At 44.5% G+C, this 12,566-nt stretch overlaps 1 protein-coding gene across 1 annotated transcript in view; it reads left to right on the top strand.

Moving 5' to 3' along the window:
- The first annotated feature begins 270 nt into the window (after positions 1-270).
- The window catches only part of robo2 (roundabout, axon guidance receptor, homolog 2 (Drosophila)), a 151,271-nt gene continuing 138,975 nt past the window's right edge, over positions 271-12,566 (top strand). The window contains exons 1-2 of the mRNA XM_041941398.1: positions 271-307; positions 7,249-7,575. Coding sequence (XP_041797332.1) covers positions 271-307; positions 7,249-7,575 — 364 coding nt within the window. The remainder of the gene's footprint in view (positions 308-7,248; positions 7,576-12,566) is intronic.

Here is a 12,566-nt window from a genome sequence, read left to right as displayed (position 1 = left end):
CAGCTTGGTACCTTTTCTTCCCTGTAACTAACTGGGGAATCTAGCGCTATAGACGTACATAGACTCCTCACTGTGCACCACCGCTTACCAAACTAGAGATACCTGGAGATCGTCTGAGGAGTGTGGCCTCTTGTGAACAGACTGATGTCTCCCTGCATGTCAGTGAGGCAATGTCAACATTTACAGAACTGTCAAGCTGGCTTCCTGGCCCAATATGTGAGCACTGGTGTGTTCATATTGTTGGGGCGTTTTATGAATTGCAAAAACTGAATGATGATTTTTTTTTTTTTTTTTTTTGCCATATTTGGTAATAGTGTTTCCTGACATCTATTTCTAAATAACCTTGTTGTATAATCAGTTTGTCTATGTGCAAAAATATGCTGTAATATGCTAAATTGTGTTAACAGTTAAGTTGCAAATAATGACTGTCAGGCCAAGCAGCCTGATTTCACAGCGTTCTCATTATGAGATGATCACATTAATACATGCATAATGATTTGATAAGTAATAAGGCTTGTATGTCAGTGCTGTGGGAATCTGTTCCTGTTGTGTGCCGGCTGCACAATCATGGCACCACACTGCTTTGTAAACCGATCCACCATGACCAGGCGTGAGTTGATTTACTGTATGTAATGGCTCCTGGTGAGACTGGCTTTGTGGCTGAAGTCTCAGTGTGGAACGTGGCACGAGCCAAGTGTCACAACCACTGCAGCGGATAGGAAGAAAGCCTTAATCGCATCCTTGAACGTTTGAACTCTCCTGTTTCACTTCCAGGATGGTGATGATTTTTCTGGAGAGCTGCTCACAGACATTTGTCATCTAGAGGCCCGGTAACACCCGGCCAGTGGTAGAATTATGAAATGTAGTGAGTGCATGTGTGTGAATGTGTTTGTGAGCACCATTAATAACCATCAGAGCCCATTGTTTTTTGTGTTAGCTTGGATTTATGGGGCTGAGTAAATTGAATAAGTCCTTCATCCACTTACAGCTAGCACCCTTGACCCTGTCCCCCTACGCCAGACCAGATGAAGTGTCTCATGGAATAGAAATTTCATAAATCTCGACTTAGTATTCTGTACCTTAAAAAAACACAAACAGTAAGCTATGAGGGCCATTTGATTACCTCGCTGTGCTCTCTGAGTCCATCACTTGGATGGTGTGTGGTTACACCTCTTATTCTTCATGTTCACATGCGGGGCTAAAGACCAGTGGAGTGGCTGGAGGTGGTGACTGCCCTCATTGACATGCAGGGACACTGCAATGTGTTCACTACAGGTCAGCACCCACGGCACACCTCCAATTATCCACTCATCTCTCAACACAGTGTATCATGGACACCTGAAGGCCTTCTCCTCCCCCCTCCCCCCTCGCCTTCATTTCTAAAGCAATAAAGCACTTATTTATTTTGCCCTATTCAATCTGCTGGGCCAGCTCAGCAATGCAGGTAAAGAGATTACAATGCTTGAGGGAGAATCAATTGATGCCATTCATTTCATTGCACTTCCCTCAGTAGGAGCTGTTTAGAGTGGCACACGCTTGAAGTGAAATTTTGCGCCCAGCTGACATGCACATGTAGACACAGATATGTATTTGGAGAACACCAACATAAAAAATGCTGCTTGTTTATCTGATTTTATAGCTCATTTACAGAGATTAAAGTAATCAAAGGAAATTGTGCACCACTGCTATATTTTTCTATTGATGACCCCTGCTGGACTGGAGCAAATGGACATTAACTGAAGTCAGGGGCTCCTCTACAGTAGTCGACGAGGAAGGGGAGACTATTCATCATTCAATTCACCTCTTTAATTTTTACTACTTGTTCTGGGATTTGAGTCATTGATTTTCCACACACACGTACACATCTTCAATATCAAGGTTACTGCCATAGTCCAAAGCAGCGGCAGGTAAGAACAGGCTGCTCAGAGGGATCTGCAGGAAAAGAGAGGTGGCTGAAGAAGGTGGGGTGGTGCAGCAAGCGGCATGCTTGAATGGCCCTGATATCGGAAATCATTTAATCTGCATCACACAGTTTAGTGTCTCTACCAGTGGCCTTACAGTCCCACGGAGCTGGTACTCCTTACACTAATCATCCCATATATAGAGAGCAAGCTGCAACACATTGCACTTCACCAAAAAGTAGTTTAAACAGTCCCCATGTCTTCCTCATTTCTCTCCTCTACTCTCTTCTTTCAAGTCTCGGCTCTTCTGAGACATCTCGTCTGCTGAAAAAAGAGATAACATTGCCCTTCCTGTTCATGGCTACTGATACTATAATGAAGAGTGAGAATTAGAGTCGTTCAGAAAAAGAAAAACAAGGTGGAAACTGCTTGAAATGCAAGCTATTTGAATCAGCCCTTTGCAGCAAAATCAGATATTCTGTTTCCCACAGCAATCTATTTATATATTCCTACTGCATGGGGGAGAGGGCAAATACACAGATGCAGAGTCAATATGACCCCACCACACCACTGCCCGAAATACACTCAGAGTGGAATTCTATCTGATATTTGATGGAGGCAAGCATGGATGCAGTGAGATGTTGAGAGAAGCTCCTAGAATTACCCTTGTGTTTGCTTTCAGAGTATAGATTGTAGCTGGAGAGAGGAGGTGGGGGGGACAGTAGAGTAGCAGAGCACTGAGGTGGAACAGAGCCCATCATGTGAGCTTGCTAGCGAGCTAGCTCTAACTCCGCTCTCTTGCAAGAGAAGATGAAACAAAATAATCTGCTCGCCACCTGCGAACACCACTTATTTCACTTTCTCTGGCTTCACTTTGAGGATTTTGCTGATTGGCTTTGCGCAGTGGGCTGGGATGGACCCCTGGTTGTCTTCAGCGACACCTCGCAGAGATGAGCTACATGTCTGGTGTAGGGGTATGGTGTGGCTCATGCGCTGTGACGCCACTGACAGCCCACCGTAAAGAAGATGAATCTTGGGCGCAGAATGGGCCGCTTGCAAGTGTCACGGCAGGCCAGCGCGGAGGCGAGGACGGCCAGTAACATCACTCCGTCGCCACCCCCGGTTCCCCCCTGCTGCTGTCTCACATTTCCCTTTTGATGACATGACGGATATGACTGTGTCACCCTGGCAGCGAAGGGAGGATGTAACAGGACGGGGAGCAAGTGAAGGAGACAGAGAGATATTGGGGAGGGAGAGGCGGAGGTATATAGAGAGAAGGAGATGGAGTGGGAGGTTGAGGGGAAGTGGAGAGAGCCAGGGGAAGAGGGAAGCAAGGGAGAATATGTTTCAGAATGGACAACAAGGATCTAATGCATAATTCATTCCTCCTGAAATTTCTTTCAGGCTACCATTTTTATTTTTTTATTTTGTTTTTTTTTTGGTGCAATTTTATATTCACTCGGCTCGCTGGGTTTCAACGCTTTCTGCCTGAAATGCAGCTGCCATTGCACCTCCCACATCACAGTGTGCTGTGTCTTGGCCCGGACCTTGGTTTCATGTTTGATGTTTTATGGAGCCTCAGTGACTGGAACTTTTTGCCTTGGTCTGAGGTTGCCGTTGGTTACCTGTGATCAGCGCACATGTCTGTTGGCAGAATAACTAATATCTCTTTGGGGAGCCCTTCCTTTTATGCTCTGGCTGAGACTGGTGTGGGTATTGATTTGGTTGGTGGGCTAGAATTTCTCCTGGGAGCTAATAAAAATAATTACAGAAAGATCATCAAAGGCCTGACCTTCTGTTGCACACATGAATAAATATGTGACCAAGATAATAGAAAAGACGCCTTCTATGTGTGTGGTCAGTGGGATATGAGGTAGAGGAAGCTGGTATGATAGTTAAATTGGTATTTTTATCCGAGTTTAACCTATTTTTGTTTAACTGTGTTAACCTTTCAATGTCTTATATTGGCGATGAATGTGAAGTTTGATATGCTATCTGGAGGGTAGGAAAAACACTACTGAGTGAGATAGCATGCTACAAATCTCCACATTTCTTGGATAGCAGCTTTGGAAAATTGCATCCGATTTCAGTGAAGCTGACATAAGCAGCCTGAAAGAAAAGGCAGAAAAGAATCAGCTTCTGGTTCAGTAATCCCTCTCTGATTTCATTCTCTGCCTGTGTGCTTGTTTGTTTGTTCTCTGGTTCCTGCTTTCCTTCAGGAGTGGATGACTGCACAGCAGTGCTGAAAAGTAATGGTGGTGTTATTGCAGACAGGGGGAAACACAGCATTTTGATTGGAGCGTGTGCCCTGAGACCCAGTGAAGTGCACTCGCCTCAGATCAGAGAGCACTTGATTGCACAGCACCAATGATCGCATTAAAAGGGCAACAGAAAGCCCATTTACTGCAAAGAGAGTGAGAAAGGGGGCCCAATAGGAAGCTGAAAATTGACTTTCATTTCTTCAGGAGCTTGGTCTGATGGCCCGGCCGTGGGGATTTACTGTACCTGACTTTTATTTGATCTTTTTGGGCAGCATCTCCAGGACTTGGGAGCCACATGAGGGCACGGTTAAACGCATAGACACACATGAACGTACAAACATTTCAGTTTGCGCTTTTAAAAGTGAAGTTTGCCCAACTACAGGCTCCATGTTAAAGTTTGCCAGTATTGAGATTGATGTCCCTCTTTTAAAACACATTCCACGGCATATGGATGTGTTTTTAACCTTCTCTACCTCTACACCTGACTACCTCCACTCAGGAAGGACACTGACCAGTCACGTCTGGCCCTCTGTGCACCCGGCTCAGCTTTTTCTGGCAGTGAAAGGACAATTGTAGAGGCATCTGCTGTGTTCATTTCCACCGGAAAAGGGAGAGCAGATGGAGACTCAAGGTTTAAGTGATTAGAAGGCAGTAGATTGGAATACAAATTGGATTTAAAGAAATTAGACTGATATAAATCGAATGGAGTCGCCCCAGTTTAGTGCTGTGCATGCGCATTGGCCTTAGTGGAAAGCAACCGCAGGGCCTGTGGATTATGAGGGAAGCAGATGCTCCAATGAGATAAGAATAAATGTGCATTTGACACTCCATCTGAGGGAGATGGGGGTCTCCATGTCCGTCCTTTATCTTACCCACCATTTATCAATGTCACAGTGTTAATTACTGCTTCATTTATTTAGTCACTTACTGCCAGAATACAAACTTGCCCCTCTGCCCCTGCCCTGACAGGGAAACTGACTGCTCGCTAGATTACTGTTACCTGCCCACTGGCAAAAGTAATTAGGTTAAAAACTGCCAGCAACATAGGTTTTTGTTCCACCACCAGCAGTGCATCTTCAGTTTTAATGCCACTGAGATTAGATCATGTTCTCTGGGAGCAGGATATCACCACCCCCTCCACTACAAACCCCAGTCTGTGGCCCCACTTAGAGCAAGACACTAAGCCTGATCACTAATCAATGACAGGGAAATGGAGGGAATTAGCCCAAATTAGGAAGAAGAGAGAACAGACTACCTCCTGTTCAGGGTTCAATATTCTACTCTACTTTCTGATGCCTGATCCTTGTTAAGACAAATGGTGGACTCGTTTGGTTGGACTCACATTTACAAAGAGTCTTTTTGCATGTATGTGTGTGTAAATGTGTGCACACACATTAACACACAGTATTTGAAGTGTATTTTGTGCTGATCAGTGGGTTTCTAACTGCGCCTGTCCTTCTGCCCAGAGACTCTTGGGCAGAAAAGACCAGGGTACAGCGTGTCCCGGCTTCCCCTGGGAGATTTAAGTATAAGGGGTAGTGGAACATGTGCAAACCCAGGCAAACAAAGAGCTGGAACCTCCACTGTTTTGCCTCCATCCCATGTTGAAATTAGCCCTTACATAAGCACAAAGGCGTATGTGGTACACTGCTCTCCTGTGCAGCAGGCATCGTCCTATTAGCCCGCTGCAAGGCCCCGGGGAAGGACACAGTCATCAACTCAGCTCAATCACATGCACACCTGCAACAACTCATTTTAAGACAAAGAGCCGGCGCTCTACTTAGAGCAACACTGACTGGTTAACATTTGGCTGCCAACTGAATCAGAGTTATTGATGAGGTATTGAACGTGGTTCAAAAGCAAGAGGATAAAGAAAGGGCTGTTGGAAAAGTTTCCCTTACTCCCCATTCGCATTTCTGTGTCTTTGATTGTTTGATGCTGGCTCAAACTATTTGATTGTTGCATGGTTCCCAGGGCCTCTGTAATGTAAATGCATGTGTGTGGCCTACAGCATCTTATCTCTGTGGTTAAGACCTGGGCACAGACACACAGAGCACTCTGACTTGGGGAGCATTATCTTAGCTGCCAGACTCCCAGGGCTCACCCACTGCAAGCCCTAATAAAAAGGAGAGGGCCAGGGTTTTCAGCCACAGGGGATTAGCATTTGACATTAATCTAGACCCCGGCATTCATATTCACATCACATGTACACTTCTATAACAGTGGACTCAACTGTTTTGTTCCTTTGCACCACACTGAAAGCAAAATATATCATTTGTGTGTGTATTGCTTAGATGTAAACTGACTGTATGCCTGCATTCACTGTTCACCCATGGGTCCAATTCCCCTCAACCCCTTTCATATAGGTTTGAGAAGAGCAGATGGCTCCTATTTGACTGGCCTGAAATAGTGATTAAAGGGTCTAGTATGTGTTTTGGGTTTTTTTTTTTTTTTTTTTTTTTTTTACGTGCATCTAACCTAAGATAAGCGCATCCACCCATTTTCTACTGCTTATCCAGATCTGGGTAACAGTGACAGCAAGCTAAGGAAAAGAGCTCATGTGCTCTTCTGCCCAGCAGTGTTGTTTTTGCATCTGATTTTGAATTGATATTTTTGACATTTTAGCAGAGTGCTGGCTGTGTTCATGACTTTTCCCAGATGTTTCGCTTTCTTCATTTACACTGTTTCATCTTCAGTGGGATTGTAGCTATATGATTTGCAATCCCAGTGTTTTATAGTGAAATTTTTAGTATGTCTTCATAGTTTCTTCATGGAAAAAAGGTTGGCAACAATTATTTTTTCTCATAGTTTTCACTGATGAAATGAAGACTGCACCTGAGCCACATCCTGTAGCTCCTTTGCTATCTTGAGACCTTCCCCAGCTAGATTGGATTTGTGATCTGTTACTTTTAGCTGTGGCACGTTTTTTCTGTTTTTTAAAATATTGTACCTGCTGGCTATTATGTTAATGGAAGAGGTTTTTGACTTTGGAAGGCCTTTTTATATTCAAATATCAAACTGAAACAATGCTAAAAGTCCATATGCTGTTCCTCTGTGACTAATCGCATCACTTCTATCTCCCCCAGGATCCCGTCTGCGCCAGGAGGACTCCCCACCCCGGATTGTGGAGCACCCCTCTGACCTGATTGTCTCCAAAGGGGAGCCCGCCACTCTGAACTGTAAAGCAGAGGGACGGCCAACCCCGACAGTGGAGTGGTACAAGGATGGAGAGCGGGTGGAAACGGACAAAGATGACCCACGTTCTCACCGCATGCTGCTGCCCAGCGGCTCGCTTTTCTTCCTTCGCATTGTTCATGGACGACGGAGCAAACCGGATGAGGGAGCCTATGTCTGCGTGGCCCGGAACTACCTGGGAGAAGCTGTCAGCCGTAACGCATCTTTGGAAGTAGCATGTGAGTCAGGGCTCTGCGTCCTATTTCTTCTTAATTTCTCCTCTGTGAGCAATACTAATTGAACATTTCCTGCCAACAACAACTGTACAATCTTTTTTCCCCATTTATACATAATGGAAAATTATATTGTCTTTACTGGGGGGAATATAGCAACAAATCAATGTTTAAAATAACCTTTGAGTTGGACATAAAGCTACTGTCCGACTGTTTGCGAGGGACACGATGGCATGGCAGACATGGGTCTCTCACAGGTGGGTGGGGGCTGAACGTCAGGCACAGTTCAAAGTCCTGATGGACACTTGACACAGGCCGCCTGGACTGTGTTGGTGAACACTGACATGCAGAACCTGAGCTGTGGCTCAAGTTACCTTTGAAGATGAGCCCCCGGCCCCCAGAAGGCTCAGGCTGGGTTTCCTATGAAGCGGCTCCCAGACACCTCAACTGCCCATAAATTGAAGTGGAAAGTCTCCAAGTGCTTATGTTGTTTTAACTGGTGGCACTTTTAGTAACGTAGTCCTGAGCTTCAGACACTATACTGTGAGTTTTTAGTCATATTCACAGATGTTTTTTGGATGCGTCACTTGATTTGTGTGATTTAGCTTGGAGAGGAGACTTTGAATCCCATATCCTGACAAGTGACATGAACCTTTGAGACATTGAACATAAAAAAAGTCAACCTTTTGCTAATTAAATGTTTGACAATGAGCAGAAGAGATAGCAGAAATACTCTCTTCCACACAGTAAAAAGGACCTGTAACTATATTTCCAAGGTGATTACAATTATCAGTGGTAGTAGAATGGGTAGTTGGTTTGTGATCCTTGGCAAATGGACTTTGTGTGATGGAGAGGAGGGGGTTGGTCTCCGCCTCTGATCAGGTCCCCTGCCTCCCTGAGGGCCCTCCAGCAGCCCCCAGGTGCTAAATGCGTGACCGAAGCTTGATCTATCGATTGCTGTAAGAGGGCTCTCCCAGTCTAAATGAAAATTCATGAAAAATTGATAAAGTCTCCAGATTATTTTATTTTTCCCCTTCTCACACTGTTTCTTCTTAGTCTTTATTTTCTGTGCTCTCTCTAATTTAATGTGGGTTGAGCAGCAGAGGGGGTTGAATAGATGCATTGACTGCTTGAGTGGCTTAAAGGTTGATGGGTTGACAGGTCAGGAGGCCAGGAGCGAGGGGATAAGAAAGAGCTAGCAAGGTAAAGAAATAAGAACACACATATAATGGGTGTTACCAGTGATACTGGGGTTGAGAGAGAGAGGTTCAGGTCAAAGCCTCAGGCCATACTCTGAGCAAAAAAAGATATAGATCTGTACCTTTTGCCCACCATTCTGACAAAAAAGTACCCCATCATCATCAGACAACACACTGTACTGGCCAAACAAATGTGCATATATATACCCAAATACCTTACCATTCAAAAATGTCCTGCAGTGCTGACCCTGTTCCCTTGGACTAATTTACTGGTCACTGCATGCACAGAGATGGAGATGTGGTATCTTACCACTTAAAGCCTTCCGACTGGACTTCCTGGTTAGTTTTTCATCTGTTCTGCACCAATAAAGCCAACCAGGAGAATCTTTGTGCATAGACAAACCAACCAATGGGAAGATAGAAAGTTTTTAATTTAGTCCAAATGACCCTCATCTATATTTAATTGTTCATCATAGTGACATCAGAGCTTCCAATACCAGTTTATAGATAAACCGATATTGGCCCTACGCTAATTGACACACTTTTTCTTCTGTTGGCCTGACATGAGACACTCATAGTTTGAGAATGACAGCAGTGCTGGCCTGACTGAGATGGTGTGTGGGTGTAGGAAATGGTTGTGCTCAACAGGGACAGTTACTTGATTGCGCTGTGACAAGTGTGCAAAATTTCATTAAAGCAGAATATTGTTGATATGAGTTATTCCATCATGAACAGATCAAAGCCCTCAGAGGTACTTCAGAGCTAATGGAGGATATGAGGAAAAAGAAATAATATGCAGGCAGGTATTATATTAAGACATTAATGACTTGTTGCAACTTTAATGGCAAGTAGTTTAAGGGATATCGAGTAGGAGTGTCCTAAAGCTGATCTGCAGGATTGGTGTCTGACCCTATCAAGTGTCTTGGCCTGGAGCACCAGAGTGGACAGAATCAGCACAGCTCCACTGTTGTTTTGCCATCGTGCTATTTTCTTTGTTTGACTGAACTCTCTCTTCTGCTCTCTCTCACTCCATCTCCGCACAGCAGTATTTGTTTGTCTTCTAACACATAGGACAGCGATGTTACACTTATTTGTGAAATATACAGTAAGTTTCCGGTGACAATAAGAATTAGGTGATGATCAGTTATATAGTATATTTACCTCAGTGACATAAAGATATTGCCATCAGGAGCATATTTTCACTGGGTATTTTTGTTTTCCCTGAAATAAGGCAATCAAGCATCCCAAAGTGAAGGGAGGGCCATTTTGTGGAGCGCTTCATGCCCAGCTTGTTTTGGGCCCTGGGCTTTCTTGGCTTTCCCTTTCAGCCAGGTCTTCAGGGGGGCCGGGGGAACAGAAGGGGGTGGGGTGCTAAATCCCACTGCATTGGCTTACTGCAGTGATTAGCTTTATCAGGTCCTGACATCCGTCTAGTGATTGTAAAGCCATAGCTAATCGCACAAGAAAAAGCAGCATTTAAATCTATATCCATGTTGCACTGGGTTTGTGTGCATGATATGTCTTGCCCCCCCGAGTCTTCCATCTCCCTCTCTCCCTCCCTCCCTCGTATTGAACACACCTTTGCCCCCCTTCCATTCACGAGTGGTTGAGCAGGACCCTGGTGAGATAATTGAATTGCAGCTCTGAAACAGATTGAACTCAGTGTCCACTGAGCAGAGTGGCGCTGCTGCATGCCGGACATCAAGCTGGGCAGCACTCACCACTCTCTCTGTTTGAGGAGGAAAGGTGGAGCGGAGGGGAAGAGGGGGAAGAGAGGTGCCTCTGCATTATTAATGTGGGCCAGATTGGGGGGACTTGTGCGGTTACCCTGCTCAGTCTTTCAAACATGTCTCCTTTAAGTGTTGGATGTTGAACACGCATTGTTCACAAATGGGTGGATGAGAGCATGAACTGCCTTATGTTATAAGTCCACGGTGTGTGTGCAGAGTGTGAGGATACTGTGCTGACATCACTTTTGCTGCATTTGGGAAGTGATTTCCTGATAGCTGTTGTTTCCTGTCCTCTATTTCAGAAGAAAGAGAAACATATCGCCCAGAGGGTATCTGAGCAGTCTGCTTTGTCTGTCTTATTCCTCCACCCAATGCGCTTCAGAACTGACTGCAGGCCAGCTCCATGGGATGGATATGCCGCATATACGATGTGCCCCCTTTTCTCTTTTCAGAACAAACTGGGTCAATGAGCAGGTTCATAAATCATTGTGAAGCCTGTGTCAGAAAAGCTAGCTGCAGCCACTGCTGAATAAATTGCTAGCACTGCGGATATCTGTGTATATGTAAGTGTGACAAGGCACACCTGGGGCGATAGGATTCCAAGGAAAATGTTAATTGGCCCCATCTTTTCAGGTGGATGGGTAGCACACATGCATAGTGCTCCAGATACAAGCATGAGGAGTGAACAGTTGCACTTTTAATTGCGTGTCGAATGTGACTCTGGACCTCTCACATGTGTGTGGTGTGTGTTTAAAGTGTGTATTATCGTCTCAGGGGAGAGGCATGGCGAAGGAATGAAGACGCAGAATCTTGAGGTGTAGGTTTGTGTCCTTTGCTGCTTTGTTCAGTTTGTAACCTTTAAAAATGCAAATGACACACAAATGAAACAGATGACGTGGGTTTGTTCTAAATGCCGTTTGGAATGGGATTGAATGACTTTTAAAAAGGTCCTTTGATATCATCTAATGTACCACTTCTGCAATTAAGTGAATCGTTAGGTAGCATTTGGTGCTCGTACAACAAGGTAATTAGCAGGAAAATAGAGCTGGGAGAGGTGTGAGTGGTGAAGAGAGGAGGAGGGTACCAAGCTGTTCCTGTTGTGTCCAGCATGAGGAGAAGCTAATAAAGGGACAGGCCAGGAGGAGCAGGCCAGGTGGGGAGTCAGGAGCTGCGCTGCAGAGGCTTTCACAAGCTCATCTGGACTTATTATTCCGTTTCAGAAATGAGAAAATGGAGTGACAAGTGCACACAAACAACACACGCACAGACACACACTCTCTCTCACACAGAAGTGTACACAAACACCTGCCCTCACGCTCGTATAAACCCCGGTAGGCTGAGGTTTAATCTGCGCTGAAGTCCTTGAGAAATAATGAAGGGTAATGAAGGAAGCAGCAACAATGCAACCATTACAGCACATTAATGATGCATGCTGCAGTTAGGAAATAAAACAGTCTCAGAAACCGGTCATGCTCTAATTTGTATTTAAATACGTTTTACTGTCACAACAAATCTTAGTGTGTGTGTTTATGTGGTGGGATGTGTACAACACAGAGTTCAGGGTCAGACTAAAACAATTATTATGGCCTTTTTCTGCACCTTTTAATGACTTAGTGTTGACACACTTATAGAGTTGCAAAGTGTTTTTTCCCCATTCTGTATTCACTTTTTCCTCATTGTTACTGAACATAGAACCATAAGGCTTACATAATGATCCCATAGGTTTATGTTACAACCACCAGTTTTACAGTCCCCATTGAGACGCTGTGTAAAACGTAGATAAAACTGTTTTATTCTGTTTTATTTTTGTTTTACACAACGTCCCAACTTTTTTTGGAATTATTTCAGCTTTGCATATGAAACATCACCTTTTGTCCATAATAATGGCATGGCAGATGGGTCTAAATCCTACAATGCCCATGAGCCTCATCCGCTGTTGCCATTGGAGGAGAGGCCAGTCAGAGGTGCAAATCAGAGCATTGAATTGTGTACTATACTTAACCAAGTTCCCTCTCTTTTTACATTTTGATATTAAGAAAAAGCAATCAGAATGACTGTTTTGTTAATT

The sequence above is a fragment of the Chelmon rostratus genome, chromosome 7, assembly GCF_017976325.1.
Source record: "Chelmon rostratus isolate fCheRos1 chromosome 7, fCheRos1.pri, whole genome shotgun sequence".
Classification (NCBI taxonomy): domain Eukaryota; kingdom Metazoa; phylum Chordata; class Actinopteri; order Chaetodontiformes; family Chaetodontidae; genus Chelmon; species Chelmon rostratus.
Note: the sequence above shows the minus strand (reverse complement) of the source record. Positions and strands in the feature narration are given on the sequence as shown.